The sequence below is a fragment of the Dromaius novaehollandiae genome, chromosome Z, assembly GCF_036370855.1.
Source record: "Dromaius novaehollandiae isolate bDroNov1 chromosome Z, bDroNov1.hap1, whole genome shotgun sequence".
Taxonomy (NCBI): domain Eukaryota; kingdom Metazoa; phylum Chordata; class Aves; order Casuariiformes; family Dromaiidae; genus Dromaius; species Dromaius novaehollandiae.
In genome coordinates this window covers 48,442,421-48,460,562 of record NC_088132.1, presented here as the reverse complement: position 1 = coordinate 48,460,562, position 18,142 = coordinate 48,442,421, and the positions used below count along the sequence as shown (strand labels likewise).

Below are 18,142 nucleotides of genomic sequence, written 5' to 3'. Positions count from 1 at the left end.
TATGTACTGGAAAGATTGCTGCATCAGGCTGTTTGCTATTGTGCATGTGTGTATAAAAATTACTTATAATGGAATATAAACCCTACAAAGTCTGTTAAAAAGCCTATCCAAAGTCTAAGTCTTAGCCCCCTGTTCATATCTGGAGGGTTGTCAGGTTTGATCAGTCTTGAACCTCTCTAGAGAGAAGTTCTGTGACAAAGAAGAAGAGCTGGCAGTTACAGAGAGGAGGAATTAGAAGTGAAGGGGGATCCTGTGTCTGCTTGGAGACTGAAGTAAGACAAGAGCTAGTTAGGAGCTCTAAGTAAGGAACCATAAGTTAATTTTTTTGGTAACTCGTCTTAGAAATAGGTGTACAACCACTGTAGTGAATTTGTGGCTGTAGCACTCTGAGGAGGAGTAGGAGGAGCCTAGAAGACATTCACATTTTTAATCATTTCATCTTCTCCTGGGAAGCGATGGGAGGAAGCCCAAGAGCTGCTGCTCTGAAAGGAGCAGAAGAGCAAAGGGGAGGATGGAAAATGCAGAATGCTCTCTGCACTGTCTTGGACACAAGTGCCTGGGAAAGGGTGGTGACTTAAAGGGACGTGGTGAGAGGATGGCGTACCTTTCTGTCAAAGGTGGAAAACGATGAGTCAGGGAAGGGACTAGGAACTGTGATGTTCACTGTGTGCTGTTCTACCAGCTTTTAATAACTGGGAATGCAGTATGCTTTTTTTGTGTGGGAAGATGTGATACACAGGAGGCCTTGCCATAGGCAAAGAATTTGAGAAAGGTTGTGCAAGTTGAGCAAGTTACTTGATTAGCTCTGATTTATAAGATTTATACCTAATATTAAGAATCTCCAAGGCCAGCAATGAATTTATGCTGAAGAATTCTACCTCAAGGTGGTGAGTACTCAGTGAAAAAGATAAAAAGGTAGGGCTAATGATAAAGGAGTTGCAGAGCTTGGCTTTAGGTTTTTATTTCTGCAGATTTTTTTGAATGGAATAGAATTATATGTGAAGTCTGTCTGGACTGACCATCAGTTGCACTGGTTGTCTGTGACAGCAAGAGCTGGACTGTGTAGCTCCGGTGGCTCCAGTCAGTACTGTATTCCTACTGTTTAGTTCCCTGATTCAGCAGAGATGAAGGGAAATTCAGGTAAACCAGTCACTTTGGAGATGGTCTCCTTTTGGGTGGGTCAGAAAGTGATGAAGCTGTTGGTAGGTAGTCAACAATCAGGTGGACTGAAAGGCTTCATCCTGCTCTTCCTGCACCGGCTGTAGACATTAGGATGACAAGCAGTACTGCAGATCAGTGGGGCAAGTTACCCTGTTTGCATTAACTACCTGGTTAAAAAACAGATTCTGCTTCATGGGTATGCCCCTGTGCTCAGGAAGCAGAGCTTTCCTGTCATAGCCCCTGATGCTGCATCAGCAGGCAGTTACAGCTTAAGTCAAAGTAATGATTAATTAGCAGTCCAGTTGCTTTTGGCGTATTGTCTTAAGTGTCCCTGGTGTTATTCTTTGTTTGGATCATGAAGCAAAAATGAATCACCTAAGGAAGCAACTAGTTGAAAGGTTGGCAATGTGTGGAGATTCCCTAGAACCGTTACCTATTTATCTAATGCGTTTATTGCTGCAGGCTACTGCACAGCTGATCATCTGAGGAGACTTTTCATGTATGTATTTGCTGAGAAGACTAACTTCGTATAAGGAATCATGTTGTAGGTTTCTTAAACTGAGGATATTTCTGAGATGACCAGCAGGTTTTGAGATTTATTTAACCCATTAAGTAACTTTGAAGCTGTATCTAAACATTCAGAATGAGCCTGAAATAAGGTTTTAGGTGAGGAAAAAGCTTTGTTACTCATAGAGATTGTATTCTGAGCAGTTACTGGCATATGCAGCCAGGAATTCATCAGTGTTGTTCGTATTCTTTGAGAGCCTCGTGGAAGAAACAGGATCTCTCTTTATGTTGAGATAATATCACCCAGGTGTTCAAATCCTGTGCTGAAGATCTGAAGATACAGCATATAAGTACAAGATAATAGATGGATTTGGGTAAGGCCTAAATAAAAGTGGAAGGGGGAATAAAAGGAGATAACATTGATTGCTTCAATATTCAGCTCTTCTAAGGATTTTACTCTTAATTACAGCCTTTATTTCTGTTTCATGTTAAACTATTGATTTAAAATACTGTAGAATTTACAAGCTGTCATTTGTATTTGTTGACCTTTTTCTTTGTATTATGCCTCAGTTGCTATAGTGGTTAAGTGAGGTGGGAGCCTAACAGTATTTGAGTCACTTCCTTCTCTCCTGGATTTCTGAAAGATATTTCTGACTTACCTGATTATGCAGTTAGTTCATATATACTGTTAACTATGGTTTCTGGCCTTATTTTATCTTTAAATTTAGAAAAATAGCAAATTTCTTGCTATGGAAATGCTAACAATGATTGTTTTTAAGTCTGCATATTCAAAAACTGCCAGTTCAGATGTTTAGTTGAAGATTTATCACTTAAGCCACTACCAAGCAGTACTTGCACTACTAGCAAGCCAAAGCCATTTTGTTCCTTTAAACTGTTCAAAAGATTTTGGATAATAAGTTGCATGTATCTGTATTGGGCCTTCTTACTTCTGTTATCTTAAACTCTAATGCTGATTTGCAATGATAGTATTCTAAACCAGCAATATAAGGAACTACTGATTTTTAACTGGCCGAAGAAAGCAATCTGCACTGAGGAAGCAGTTGCACTTGATGAAATATTTCTCACTTTTTGGGTGTATGTAGAATTTTCCAGTGTATTATTTAGGTTCTCATTTTTCTTCAGAATGCTTCTGTGTACCAGTTCCAGCAACTACAAAAATGAATCCGTGTTTTGGAGCCCTCCTTTGGGCTGCCCATCTCCCTTCTTTCCTGGCAGCCAAGGCAGAAACAATAGCTGCAACGATTGTTTGCTGAAGTTTCTGAAAGTTTGCTGGATATTGCTTAATGATACTTGATAGTGTGTTTTCCTCCCTGCATTCAGACAAACTATACAATGTAAATTTCTCTGTTTTTGTGTCTGCTCCCCCCACCTTTAAAAAAAACAACAGGTTCTGGAGCAGGTATGCTTATTTTTCGCAAAACTTCTAGTACTATATGTGCGTAGACCATAGGCCAGATTTTACTACCTTTTAAAGACACTGCAAGTATAGCTGAAAAACTTAGTACATCTGTCTTGGGTATAATAGGTTCTCTTTAATTGTGGACTGCTTCCAAAACCTGTTTTTAGGATATGATGAGAAACTGTTATTTCACTAAGCAAAATAAGAATTGCAAGCTTTAATGCAAATGTTCTTTTGATACCTACTTTTCAAGTCCCCCCCCCCTGCTGGGAACACATTTAGGCTGAAATTATTGTTCTTGATATAAAATGGTACAGAGACTTCACATGCATCTTTATTTCTGCGAAGTTTCTCTGCGGCATGACATATCTAAGTTACTGACATGGGTTAGGTAATATAAAGAACACCAGCATTTGTACAGTCTGTGTATCCAGGGCTACGTATGTGACCTGCTTAGCCTTCATTGCCTTTTTCCTTTCTTTTGTTACTAGCCCCAAAGCCCAAATAAAGGAGGGAAGATCAGGTTCTACATACTATAACTGGTCTTACTGTTCTTATGAGAGTACATCTGTCCCCTTGAAAAGTGCTTACCTGCTGTACATGTTGCACTTGCAAGTGCTTGGAAGTTTTTTGAAATTGCTTGTAAGTGCTTTAAATCTTTTCTTACAATTCTGTAAACAAAGGTCTATTCATGTATCAGGAATCATATATTCTGAACTTCCTGATTCTTCTAAAATTGTGCAAGTATTTCACCACTCCTAGAAAAGGTGGTATTTAGACTGATAAATATGCAAGAATTTAAAATAAATCTTTAAAGGAAAAAATACCATGAAGTTGCCCCCCCCCCCCCCCCCCCCCCCCGTTGTGTGGTTTAGCAAGTGCAACCAGTCTTTATTTAGTAGAGAGAAATTCCATGTGGCTTATTTATGGGATTTATTATTTGGTCTGTAACTGCTTCTGTTAAGAAAAGGCTAATGCTTTTAAAGTTGGACATAACAGTTAGATATGTAAAACAGCATTGTGGCCCTGAATAATTATCTCCATTGTTCAACACTTGCAGCTCTTCCTAAAATCATTCTTCGCATAGAATTATTTTTGACATAAAAATCAATGAGTTGCATAGCTGAGTACTCTGTTTCAGTGTGTATAGCTTTTATTGTATAACTTGAGCTGTGATGTTGCATTCTGCTTTGCTTGCCTTGAATCCCATGGAGTGACTTTTTTTTTTTAATCAAAGTGGATCAACTAGTTCATTATTAGAAGTTTCCTTTTCTTGCTACTAGCACAGCAGAAAAAAATGATACTGCTATTCTATTTTTCTCCGTCAAAATATAGTAAGGGAAGGACAATAAATATTGAATCAGTTATACTCCAGATTTATAAGACTATCCAGTTTTATTAAGTCATGACATATTTCCTGGGAACATGTGTCACTTCCTCAGTGTCTGCATATGTGAGAATGAATGGGGGTGTGCATGCGCACGCATGTATGTGTTGTTCCTTCTGTATAAAATGCCTTGCTTCAGCATCAGGTAGCAAAGCCAATCATTTCTTCATACTTTTGCTGTGCTTGGGCTATTAGTGAAGAATATAGAACACGTCAACAGATCAGTAAATGTGTATTGCTGGGTAGCAGTAACTCTGTACCCTCTCTCTCACTACCTAAATGCAGCTGAAGTAGTTTAAATTCTATGGGAATCGATCCTTCTTCCAGTTAGTAGGTAGGCTTTATACAGAGCCATTTGGTCTGCTCTTGGGTTTTGTCGCTTATCTGCTGAACTGTGACAATATAATACCCGATTGCTGGTTGGCTTCTATGTTACTCCAGGTTAACAGAAAGTTCCCTGTGCTTATCTCTGCAGTAGGGCTTGGTTGCTGCAAAATGCCAGGTGTTACTGTAATTATTTTAACTTTTTTTAGTAAGAATGCTACATAACACCAGAATGTTATTTAGAAATAATGTACAGAACTTCATTTTCAAAAAGTGATGACAAATTGTCTAGCTGGACCTACGGGTTAGCTTGAGTTTCAATTGTGTGTTTTATTTTAATCACTTTATTAGAATATGGAAAGCTGAAAAGAACCACCATTGCAGTAGAGCATTTTCTGCATGCATTTTAAAAGGGGGTGAATTTGAGAAACAGATAACTTAACACTCAAAGCCTTACATGAATTTGAGATTTCAGTTCTTAAATAGAATGCCTAGATGGGGGAATCCTGATAGCTAAAAAAAAAAAAAAAAAAAAAAATTCCTTGTTTTTGCAAGGGAGAAGTCTGTACTTCTAGCATTATAAAGAGTTATTGTTAGCATTATAGGAAGATACTGACTTAGAAAAATAAAGGGATAATGACTTTTTGTAGTCTACAGAATATTTGTAGTAGATTCCAAAAACAATGTTGTAACGTACTTCATTGTTGTACATAAAGCATTGGGATGCATTATGTGTTGTTGTCTGAGGCTTTTGTACTGCAGGGGAAAACTTATATTCACCTCTTTAGTGGCAACGTAGCTCTTCTGAAGAAAACGAATACTTGCAGCAAATGCTAGACAACTTTGCTGCACCCTCAAATTGTCCCTGTGTGATCAAAGGTTTCAACTCAGTTAATATATTGAACTTGAGTATTGTTGTAAAGTTGCTTTGTAACTTACAAGACTAAATTGCAAAAGGGTGTAAAAGTCAAAGATTTGTATTTTATAGGAACAAGAAAAGTGCCCTACTTGGGTTTAGTTTGTTCTGATTAATTACTGTCTACTTCATGGTCCTTAAATCATGTCACTTTTTAATACCTAGACATGATCGTGCTGTTGACAAGGGCACGTTACAAAGGATGTGGTATATACAGCAGGCTTATTGTAGTGTTGGCCTGTCCTGTTGTAAACAACATCTGAATTTCATGTCTAAGACTTCTGACCTCTTTATGGAAGACAACAGACCGATCTTATTATGATCCCTGAGTATTGTAATGAGGAGATGCATTGTAACACATTTTCAGGCACCTGTGTTGCAAGAAGCCACTCTAAAGAAATTTGTTCATAAACATCTGTTTTAGGAAGATGTCTGTCTTCCTCCAGCTTTGCAGTGGAGGAAGACTGGCTTTCTGGATTACTGTCTGCCACATCTAGTTTTAAACCTCACATCTCTCCCCAGGATTGTTTCTAAACTATGGGTGTATTTGGATTGCTCCCTACTAGATGTGGCACATCATGTGTTAAGTTGTTAGCAATCTTTAATTACGAATGCACCATGAAGAATTTGAAGGGGGGAAAAAAATGTGTAAATTCACTTTCACTTGGGTGTGTTTAACCTTTTAGCTGCTGTAAGGGGGCTGTCTATCCATCTGGACTTCTAGAACGTTAGAACCCAGATCAAGGATCGAGTGCCATTTCATTAGTGCTAACCAGGAGCAGCATAAAACCCAGTCAAATGGGTCTTTTTACCTCTTTATACACCCTTGCACTAAGCAGATTCTCCAGCTGTTGTTTGGTAAGAAATTAGATTTAAATTACTGTGCATGATGACAGACTATTCTTACTGTATGTTAGCAACTCAAGTCATTCCTTTCTTAACTGTGGACCACACCACTTAGCTGTGATAACACCTGGATCCATTGTTATGGATTATTCAGCTTGCTGTGTCAACGCTGCTGTGCTGTAACCTTGGGAATGGCAGTGGTGGATTGGTGGGACCATGCTGCTTCTCTGCAAGGTGAACTTCCCAAGTCTCGGAGTTATACTCATTTTTCCTGCCCTTCTCAGACCCGTTCATTGGTATCTGAATTAACCTGCTCAAATCTCTGAGTTAACCTGCTTTCGGTATGATGTTTTGCAGTTTGGATGCTTGTCTGTGATTGTACTTGGTATGAAAGAAGATGGTGAAATTTGATGGTTGCAATCATATTCCTCAGGCTGCTGCTTTACTCCTTATGGCTTGCTGCAGTTAAGAATACCTTTTGTGTCCTTCCTGTGAGCTTTTTAGCTCTTGCTGCAGCAGCTCATGGATTTAAACTGAAAGGTCTTCAGAATTCAATCCCAATGGCTGATGACTCACACTATCATGTTATAAATCACAGCAAACCAGTAGGAGGCAAACAAATTCGGAGTTTATCTGAGTGTAAAGGCTTTAAGCATGTGTGCCATGTTTCCTCTTTAAAAAGTAGCCTGACTTACATGCTTCTGTACATGCATATCTCAGCATAAATAACTCAAGCAACCTTTTTGTACTTTGTCTGGATGCTTTCCAGTGGAATAAAGTAGTGTGGGTGATGCCCTTGATCTTGAGTAAGGTTCTCACCTCATAGCCTATGATCAAACTGATAGGCCAATGTGACATTTTTTGGCAGTACAGAGTAACCAAGGCCTTCATTTCTTCCAGTTTTGGTAAACAGTTGCATAGAAATTCATTTTTAACAGTTGTTTCTCTATAAATGAATGTGTCTTAGGTGTTAAAACTGACTTGTTTTGCTTTCATTCTAGCTTTTCTGTCTTACATTTTTCAGATTTTTCATATAATTCTTCTTGACCAGAAGAGCTGTTAGTGTACAGATACAAGTTCTGAAGGGTTTTTGAAAATACTGAGGTAGTTTGCTTTGGTAGAAATGTATTAGATAATAAGCTCTTGAAAAAGCAAATGGTTCTGTGAGCAGCAGAGCTGATGAAGCCTACTTTCTGCCAGATTTATCTCCTGTGTTATCTTTCTCCTCCTTCCTTCTGCAGTGCCTCCCCTGTCTTCTACCTCTTGCTGGCCATGAGGCAGCAGGTGCCATGGCTGGGGTTGGAGCTCTGTACTGATTGACAGCTACCTTTTGGAGTGGTTAAGATGTGAGTTTTAATACCTGCCTTTCCTCCAGATGTTGACTTGTGTGTCTTTCTCCTACCAGCAGCTGATTATTTTGGGGTGGGATGGGGGTGGGACCTTTAAGGAATTTGGTTATCCTTGAGTCTGCTGTCAAATGTGACTGAAGTTAGCCAGCAGTTTTGAAAAGCAGCCAGCTGAGGGAATAATCAAAAAGAAAACACCATGAAAGTAGTTTAGACGATTCTCTGTGAACTATTCTTGTATAGAAGAATTGTAAGAGAGCTTCCCTTGCACATTTCCCCCCCCCCCCCCCCCCACTAGTTTTCTATCTGTTCTGTCTTGGAACTCCTTACTCTCTATTTCCTTGCTGTGCAAGGCCTCCAGTCTGTCTGATATGCAAGTACACATGCTACAATGTAGAGACAAGTAGTGGACCACTGAACTACAACCAGGGCCTGAACACTTGAACGTGAGCACTGTACTGGGAAATGCTGTAAGGACAGCAACTTTCAGAAACCACTTTTGCCTAGAGATTGGACTGGATGACCTCCTGAAGTGCCTTCCTACCTGAATTATCCTGTGACCCTATTCATAATTAGGGCAGCATGTTTACACTGGGAGAAGGTGTGAGCAGGTAGATCCAAATTCCAGTAAACTGCTTGCTGTAATCCATCTCTATACTGCTTGTTGAGTTTGACCAGTGCACCTAGCTCTTACTGCTTTGTGTGGGATAGCATTTTTTTTTAGTTTTTTTTTTATTTTATTTCCATTTTTATTTAAAATCTTTGCGGAGAAACATTTGGAGTTGACCTTTTGTAAAGTAACTGAATAGTTTTTGGTTTGAGATGCAAGGTGCCTATTTATGAAGTTATTTTGAAGGGATCAGAATTGTCTGTCAGTTTAATACTGAAAGAAGTGGCAGACTTAAGTATGTTTAGAAGTTTAATGTACAGGGTTATCACACAGAGAAAAGCATGGTGGATGGAGCATGGGCTGAAAGAAGTCTTTGCTCCATCCTTTTCAGTGTTACGGCCACCAGCGCTGAAGTTTACAGAGTTTGTGGCCTTTCAACAGGAACTCTTGATATGTTTTAAAGTAAATGTTGAAGGTTTTGGAATATGTGGTTTGTGTGTGGGTGAAGTCCTTGCTTCTTTTCTTGAAGGTGTTTTATTTTCATCTTTGAAAGCTTCAGTCATATAGAAACCTGACTTCAAAAAACAACCCTTCCTACCCTCAAACTTCCCAAATGAAACTTTACACATCCCTCCAACATTTTTTTTTCTGCTAGTCTGTTTCAAGACTTGTATCCTATCAACCAGCTAGATACAGTTAGATTCCTGAAACTATTCATCTTATCACTTTATATATAAATATTAACATAAAATATTGGATGGGAACTTAGCATTTTAAATAACAAATCAGTAATGTGTTATAGGTGCACTGATATTTCAAGCTGTAGGTTACCCTATCAAGCTCCAAGAAAAATATATTCTTGTCAAAAACTTTTAAAAGTCAACCTACTTTTCTGTATTTTCTAGATTCAAAGAAAATGTTATCTTCCTCATTATGAAAACATTGATTATGGAGGATAGAGGCTTGATGTGATTTTTTTTCTTTTTCTTGGCTAACAAGAGTTCCTTCATGCTTGAAGGAGCTTAATTTTGTATTTGAAGTCATGAGTTTAGCAAAACTTTTGTCTACTCCCTTAGAAAGAAGCTGTTAGAAGAGACCTAATTCAGATTACTTATATATTGCAAGGGCCTAAAAAGTTGGTAGTAGGATTCTTTGTGCAAGAAATCTCTTCTGTATGGAGGGCTTTTCCATTCAAGTTACTATGTTCCCCTCCAGACAGCTCTGTGGTATCCTAACAAAAGCCAATCAAAATCATTTGTAAGATTTTTATGGTGGACTGGATATGGACTTGGTATAAAAACAAGCTTTCTTGCTTTTAAGTAATCCAGTTTTGGGTGTCCAGGACCAGTTCCCTCTATATACTTCTTACCCACAGTGTCTTTAATTTTTCCCTACTTTTCAGTGAGCAGGTTAGCCGAAAGATAGACATGACCAGAGGCTTGATTAAAATGTAGTTACATGTGAAATAGGAGGCCTATCTGACACTTGTTAAAATTGAGAGGAATTTGAACTCTTGTTTTATACTGTATTTTCAGTGATCTGTTAACTGTTAAAGACAAATTTTAAGGAGACAAGCTTTTCTCTGATTGGCCCTGATCTAGTTTCTTATCTGCAGGGAATGTTTCAAGGACTGTATGAGCTATATCTTAAATGATGAGCTCAATCAGAATTGTAATTTTTATATTTCCCTTCTTGTGCAAGAAAAATATGCACTTATTTTTTCTCCTTTTTTTCCAGGGATTGAGTGAAAAGTTGTTTTAAGAAAAATGGTCAAACTGATATTTTATGTGTGTATCTGCCAGCACCTTGGTAGTTTTTCCTTTAATAAAAAACTCAGTAACTAGCATATTCAGAAACACCTTTAAAAATGTATTGGTTTATCTTGCAACATAGAGAGTTTTCTATCTTAACTACTTTTGTTGAATACAATATGGATTACTGGGATAGAGAAAATGTAGCCAAGGCAGTGACATCAATGCAGTGGGAGTGCTGTGCAGTGATGTAGCTGATCCCCAGTCATGATGTGAGACATGGTCAACTATGTGCAAGGGAGACATCTTCTTGAAGTGCAGAAATGCACAAGATGTTATCTTGTTGACCTAAAATTACAGTAGGCAGAAAGGCATAGAAATGTTTTCTGAAAACAAATCTGAGAGAGAGAATAACAGAGCCCTTGAAAGGATGTGCTGTTTAGTGTTTCCCGCGCTTTGGCTCAGTCAGTTATCTTTGAGGTATTACTATCATGCCTTTTGTTCATCAGGTAACATACATTCTTTTCTGTTTCAGATCGAATTCAGTTGCCCAGGAATATGATTGAAAACAGTATGTTTGAAGAAGAGCCTGATGTGGTTGATCTTGCCAAAGAGCCTTGCTTACATCCCCTGGAGCCCGATGAAGTGGAGTATGAACCAAGGAGCTCCCGGCTCTTGGTGCGTGGCCTTGGAGAGCATGAAATGGATGATGATGAGGAGGATTACGAATCATCAGCGAAATTGCTGGGGATGTCCTTTATGAACAGAAGCTCCGGTCTCCGGAATAACATGGCTGGCTATAGACAAAGTCCGGATGGCTCCTGCTCGGTGCCCTCTACGAGAACCATGGTGGTTTGCACAGTTGTTCTTGTGATTGCAATTTCAGTAATAATGGTGATTTATCTTCTTCCCAAATGTACCTTTACCAAAGAAGGCTGTCATAAAAAAAACCATACAATGGAACTAATATACCCTTTGGCAACTAATGGAAAACTATTTCCATGGGCAAAAATTAGGCTTCCTACTGACGTTGTACCACTGCATTATGATCTTGTCTTGCAGCCAAACCTAACCACTCTGAAATTTGCAGGTTCTGTAAAAATAGTGGTTAACGTCATCCAGGTAACTTGGAAGATTGTGCTTCACAGCTCAGGACTTAATATCACCAAGGCAACCGTTACTTCAGCAGGAGGGAATCAAGCAAAGCCAGTGGAATTCCTGGAATACCCACTGCATGACCAGATTGCAGTCATGGCTCCCGAAGCTCTTCTTGTAGGACAGAATTACACCCTCAGCATAGAGTTTTCATCTAATTTATCAGATACCTACTATGGTTTTTACAAAATTTCTTATGAGGATGAGAAATCTAAGCAAAGGTATGCCCACAAATGCTGCTTCTCATTTCTGTTACTTCTGTAGGTTGTGTTCATGTGCATGTCTGATTTTTGGTAACTGTGCTTTGAGACACATGATGAGGGTTGGATTCCCCGCTTCTTGAATGTTTGGTCTCTACAATTAATCCCTATAGGACAAAATGGATCTTTAATCTCTACAATTAATCCCTATAGGACAAAATGGATCTTTAATCTCCTATTGTTTTAAACTCGAACTTTAAAAAATCCTTTAACTTTTCCCTTGTGTTGTTGACACTTTATGCAAAGATCAGCTGTCTGGGAGGGAGAAGTTATCCATGAATAAAATCAGCATTATTTGGAAAAACTGTCTTTTGTGGGCGAGTTGATTAAGGCAGGGTAGCCTCTTCCTCAGTTCAGTGTGTTTTTTTGTAGTTGTAGATACCTGTGGTGTGGGGGTTTTTTGTTTGTTTGTTTTTTCTCTTTGCAGGTGTTCTTGGCTGGTAGATAGGGACGTGGCTGTGGGGGATCAGTGCTTTCTTACCAAGAAGGCTAGTGAGAATACGCCGCACTCCACCCCCTTTAAGAGGGGCTGTAGGCTGATCATAGAGTTAGGATTGTTTACGTCCTTGTTAGAACATATCAGTCTATGCAGGTCTTTTAGGAACAAAAATGGAAACAAATGGAAAGAGTAGTCTGGATCAAGTTCAGACTCCTTTGCTGACAGGAAAGTAGTCAAGAAGGGTCTACAAAAAACCTGCTAAATAAAATAAGGACATAAACACTTAACAGCTTGCTCTAAGAAATGCTAAGACCTTAAGTTAAAAAACAAAAGGGAGGGGGGAATGTGATGCTGAGGAAGAAGCAAGAAAAAAGTGTTATCAAAGTTACAAATTTCTGCTACCAGAGTGAGTTTTTGTGAAAATGCTCAAAGCATTAATAAGTAGATTTTGTTCCCTGAAAAGGGAATGCAGAATTTAATATTAATCACCACCAGCCTGACCTTTTACAAATTGACAATGTAGGCTTGAAGTTATCCTCTGGAGAGAGGATCATACTGGGGTTTTATTTATTTTCACTGACTTTAAAACAAAACTGTTCATTGAGCTGTCACTAGCTTTTTCTGTGAGACTCCTTGAAAAATAAAGCAGAAGCATGGGAAAATTGGTCATAATTTTTCTCTCTCGAGATCTAATCACTGTATTTCATTCACGCTTGGATTATTCAGGTCCCTCAAGGATAGCTCATCTTAAAAAAAATAAAATAAAATAAAACCAAAAAAGCTACTTGTTGTAAAGATGATTTCCTAGACCATTAGGAAGGTGCCCAAGATAAGGAAGAAGTATTCCTATTACTTTACTCTTTAAATAAAAATACAGCAAACCTTGTTTTAGATTCAGCAGGCCTCTCTCTAAGCACTACTAACAAGAGACTTTTAAACCAAAAGGCAAATATCTTTTCTACATACAATTTACCTTTAAAGTTCCCCTTGAATAGACCAAGTACATCTGTGACATACTACTGAAGTGTAGAAGAAGTTTGCATATATTTGGAAACAACTGGTGCTGCTAAAACAACTGGTATGTTCAGAGGAACTGTAGAGCATAACCTGGTTCTTAAATTGATCAGTAACTGAGATAAAACTTTTTTCCCTCCTACGTGTTCCTGTTGGTCCTTACACGATGTAGTCTGGGGGCTTTTTTTTAAGGGATCAAGCATTTAAAGAAAGAAATCTGAGTTGAAGGATTACTGCACTCTGTTCAGTTTGCCTGTGTCTCTGACTGGCGAACATGAATCTGTCTTACTGAGGTGCAAACGTAGGTGACTATTCAGGAAGAAAATGCTTTCTGTAAGCCTCTTACAAAAAGGTTGTTCCTGAGCATGCAGTAAAATGTTCTAGTGTATGCCTGATGATTGGGAATAATCTCTTGTCATTTGGAAAGTCATTGATAGCCTCTTTACTCTGGCATTATAAAGAAAATGCCAAAGGTTGTCTTGCTGTCATGGGAATGCCTCAGATAATAAAGAATCACAAAGGGTAGATTGCATCAGAAGAATATTATCACAGGATGAAATGAAATGTTGTCAGAGCTAAGTAGCTTATCACAAACATTACAAGACATGCATTACCATGAAATATGAAGAGAAATGAGAGTAAGTGCAGTGAGTCCTTGCAGTAAGAGTCCAGAAGGCAAAAAGCACTTAAAGCATTTTAAATACTCTCTTTTTTTTTTTAGTTTCAATTTTTCTTCCTAGACTGATGTAGCTGGAGCTTTAAGTTTTTTCCTTGTATTTACTGTAATAGAAAGAGGATATGTAACTGGGCAGAGATAAAGATGATCCGTCACTGGTATGGGTTTATATGGTGGTGGTGGTGTTGCTTTTTTGGTCTCCCTTCAGTGCAGCAGTACCTACTTTTATTCAGGGAGAGGATGTAGTACACCCTTTAACTTGTGTATTTTTTTAGTAAATCCTGTTCAGATAACTTTTCTGCTTATACCAGCATGTCCATTGCCTTTCCTGCCCCTTTTTATTTCCAGGGGCACTATATGCTTAACGTTGGTTGTTTTAGAAATACAGGCTATTACAAGACATCTGTTTTTATTACATTTTAACGTAAAACTTGAGCTATTGAGTTGCTATTGCAACTTGAAAAAGATTTTTCTTATAGACTAGTCTCTTTTTTTTTTTTGAAGGATTTTTTTTGCATTGTAAGAAAAGTAGTAAAATCTATCAGATGGCAAGATGACTCACTATTGCCAAAAAAAAGGCAGTAAGTTGAGCCCTATTTGGGCTCAACTAAAAAAAAAAAGGCACAAGTTGAGCCCTATTTATATTTTTATGCAAAAGGGTTCCTTGCTTTTTTTTTTCCCCCTTTTGTAAAATCTCAGGCTAAAGGAAAAAATATGAAATTCACGACACCAACTACAAGACTGTTGGTGAGAGGGGAAGAAAAGAGTAAAGAAGTCGAAAGTAGAAATGGAGGCAAATTCTAAGGAATAGGCAGCAATGTGACTCCTCAGAAAAGCTGTAGGTTCAAAAGCATTGGAGTGAAAATCTGGAATAAGTTCTTGCTCTCCATGGGACAAAAAGAAAAGCTGTGGGGGGGAAACAACAACGAAAACTTGTGGGTAGTTTAGCAGTAGTTGGAGCTGCTATTCTCTCCGCTATTTAGCCCTTAATTAGACTTGAATGAGCAAACTTCTTGTTGAGCTCCTGGGGTTGTGTTGTAGAATTCAACTCAAAGATGCCCTCTAAGAAAAGCCATAATTTCTGCAGCTAGTTAATATCAAAATACTCAAGAGGAGGAGGGAACATGCACCTCTGGGAGACAGATGATGTGCTCCTCTGATAAAGCTAGCTGTGGGTTTAAAGGCAGACAAGTGCATGGGCTTGCACAGCATCCATCTCCTAGCCAGCAAAGGGAGCAGGGAGATGGTCAGATGAATTGTGGGAGCAGCTGCAGAAGGAAGCTCAATGGTTAGGTGCAAAAGTTTTCTTGTGGCTTCTCTGCCACTGAGGTTTCAAAACTTTCATTTAGTGGGCATGCCTACTAAAAGAATTTTTCAGTTTGCTTTAAGTTTTGTTCTTTCTTACTGAGGGACTTGCAGCTGATTGGCTTATATTTTGGTGGCTGTTTTGTGATTGCGTTGTTCCAGGTATAAGCTAAGAAAGCAAAAAACAGCCTAGCAGATGAACCCTCAAATAAACAATTGATCTTAAACCTTTTGTTTATAATCCTAATTAAACACTTAGTAACTGGACCAATCCAGTCATCTGCCACAGCAAAACTGCCATATTGAGCTATTAAAAGTTTTTTGTAGAAAAATGACTGTTCTATAATATACAGAAGCTGACATTTCTCCTTTTCATATTTTTAACTTGCTCTCCTCTACTCTTTTCATTAGGTGGTTTGCAGCAACTCAGTTTGAGCCTCTGGCAGCAAGGTCTGCTTTTCCATGCTTTGATGAACCAGCATTTAAAGCTACCTTTCTAATCAAGATCCAGAGAGATGAACAACTTTCCACCCTGTCAAATATGCCAAAGGTACTTACTTTTGTGGAGGAATTTTAGTAGAGGTATCCTCTGTGTAATCTGTTTAAGTGCTTTTTATTATGTTTTTGTTGCGATGATGGCTAGCAGGTTGACTTGAGCAGGTAAGCTATAAACTGTATGACTTTATAAAGAAGTGACTGTTTCTTCCTCAAGGGCTTGGACTAAGTAGCTTTATGGAGGAAACAACTGTTTAATACACTGCATAATGTAGGGATGGTATCGTAGGCACAGTTGAATGGCTACAGGAGGGATTCCTGTTGCGCGTAAATGTATCACTGTTTATAAGGATTTTTGTTATTGGTTGCATCAGTCTCAAACGACCTTAAGATACTGTTTTGAGGTTTCCGTGTTTGCTGATATTGCACATGTGCAGAAGACTGGAACATATCTATCAGTAGTATGTGTACCCTGGGAACAATCTGTGAAAGGGATGCCTCATCTGGAAGGATGTGCTTTTAAGCCTGAGCAAAAGGAAATAGGGTGTGAATAGGGACTCAACTCCAGCATTTGAATGAGGGGTCTGAGGTCCAGTCAGCTAGACCCTTGCAGCCAAAATCTTGTAAGAGCATATCTGTATTTTATGATGACCATTAAGCCTTTGGAGATACCTGTTCATTTGGACAGTCTAGCAAGACTAACATTACCTATTCTGTCTCTGGATGGGGTCCCCTCTCATCAAAAACTTATCAGCTTTTATCACCCGATAGAAACTGATTAATACTAGTATTAATCTAACCAGTAACGGAAAAAACTATGCAGTTGGTGTTGGTGGAGCATGTATGTACACAGTGTAATTAGGATTCCAGAAGGTTGTCTAAGACTCGGGTGCTGATGTAGCTATCCTGTTTTTGAAAACCAATCTAATGTGAAATAATCTCTTGCTCATACTGGGTGAATACGTAAGTTCATGGGTTTGTGGTCATTCTCAACAATTACGTTTACAGGATTGCAACACTAGTTTCCAGCCCTAAAAGTATTTTATTTGCTGTTCTCTTCACTGATAGAATTGCAATATAGACTTTGCTGGACAACTCTCCTGTATTATGTAAATAGGGAAGGGTGCTAGCTCACTTTCCTCTGCTAGGAGTTGGAGGAGTGGCTTGAGGCAGCTTTCATAAAACAGGTTTGTAGTTTTTCATCTATAAAAAGCATATATACCCTGATATACCCTTAACATCTAGCCCCTTGGCTGCCAGCTTGGCTGAGAATGACCGACAGATGGAGTGGAGGGGAAAATAACCATCGGTTCCACTTCAACTGTGGTTGGCTAGCTAAGGAAATTGGTTGGGGTTAATTAAAGAGTCTTTGCAAAGCAGGGAAAATTTCATAAAGTTAAGTAGAAGATATTTATTGCAAGCTTCTGTTCGCAGATTCTGTTGCTGCTCTAGGAAGGAGGATGTCTGTCAGGGTCATTAGGTGCTACTATTTCATTTTACCTTAAAATCCACAGTGCTGTCCTTTAAATCACATGTCTTCACTATGACTCTTTGCTTCCTTCTGGAAACTTCCCCTATTTAGGAATCCCCTATTTAGGAATCTTTAATTCCTATTCAGAGGCTTGAAATGAGAAGCATTACCTGCCTGCTGTCTTTTAGTATATCTGTGAATGCCCACTGTTGTTGGTAATAGTTTTGTCCAGAAGAATAAGCAGTGGCCCTCGCTATGGCAGCAGGCATACCTACTTCCTTGCCTTTCTCCCACCATATGAGGGGGTACATCCCTTCTCACCTGCCTTCTTCAGTAAACGCTTTGTTTGGTCACTTAATCTAGTCACTCCATCAGCTTCCCTAATTTCTCCCCTGAGTTCACTCAGATTTCCTATCTTTTGTGCAAGGTGTTTGTGCAACTTTGTGGGCAGGAAGAAGTCTCATCTGGGGAACTAGCACTTTTGTTCGTGGCATCAGGCAAGGCTGTGAGAGTTCAGGCTGTGTCTTCCTGTAAATTTGCAAGTGGGTCATCTGACGCAGTGCACGGTGAGTGTCAGCAGCTATGAGCAGCTGTTCCAGCCTTCCCAAGATGATCTGCAGGGAAGCTGCTTGGAGTTCACGCTCTGTGTTGCCAAGTTTTGTGGCTTGAATTCAGTGACTGGTTCAACAAACATGCCTGAAAGGGCAGCTCTTGTTTAGTTGTCTGAGGATCATCCTGTGATTAATCTGGAACTAGCTGGCTCCTGCAGCGTGGGGACATGTAAACTAAATCTGGGAAAGAAAGACTGTTATTTGCCTTACTTTTGCATCCTCCCATAACCTCTGCCTTGCATTCCCAGTCACACAAAGCATGCATCTGTGGGGCTGTGTGCTGAGGAGGGAGCTGCTCCCCACCCGATCTGTCCCTGCTCAGCTGGGAAGGCTGTTACAGAGCAGCTGGCAGCTCTGTTGGTGCTGTCAGAGGGTACTAATGTTTTATACTTGACATACATGCACACTACAAGGTGTCAACCACATGGAGAAAATCTGCTGAAGAGCA

General features: G+C 39.1%; 1 protein-coding gene across 2 annotated transcripts in view; it reads left to right on the top strand.

The window, feature by feature from the left end:
• The window catches only part of LOC135324991 (leucyl-cystinyl aminopeptidase-like), a 68,338-nt gene that overhangs the window by 17,087 nt on the left and 33,109 nt on the right, over positions 1-18,142 (top strand). The window contains exons 2-4 of one of the 2 annotated variants that reach the window (XM_064502234.1): positions 7,803-7,907; positions 10,804-11,644; positions 15,529-15,667. In XM_064502234.1, the coding sequence (XP_064358304.1) occupies positions 10,827-11,644; positions 15,529-15,667 (957 nt within the window). In that variant the 5' untranslated portion in view covers positions 7,803-7,907; positions 10,804-10,826. The remainder of the gene's footprint in view (positions 1-7,802; positions 7,908-10,803; positions 11,645-15,528; positions 15,668-18,142) is intronic. The other variant, XM_064502233.1, reaches the window with a different exon arrangement.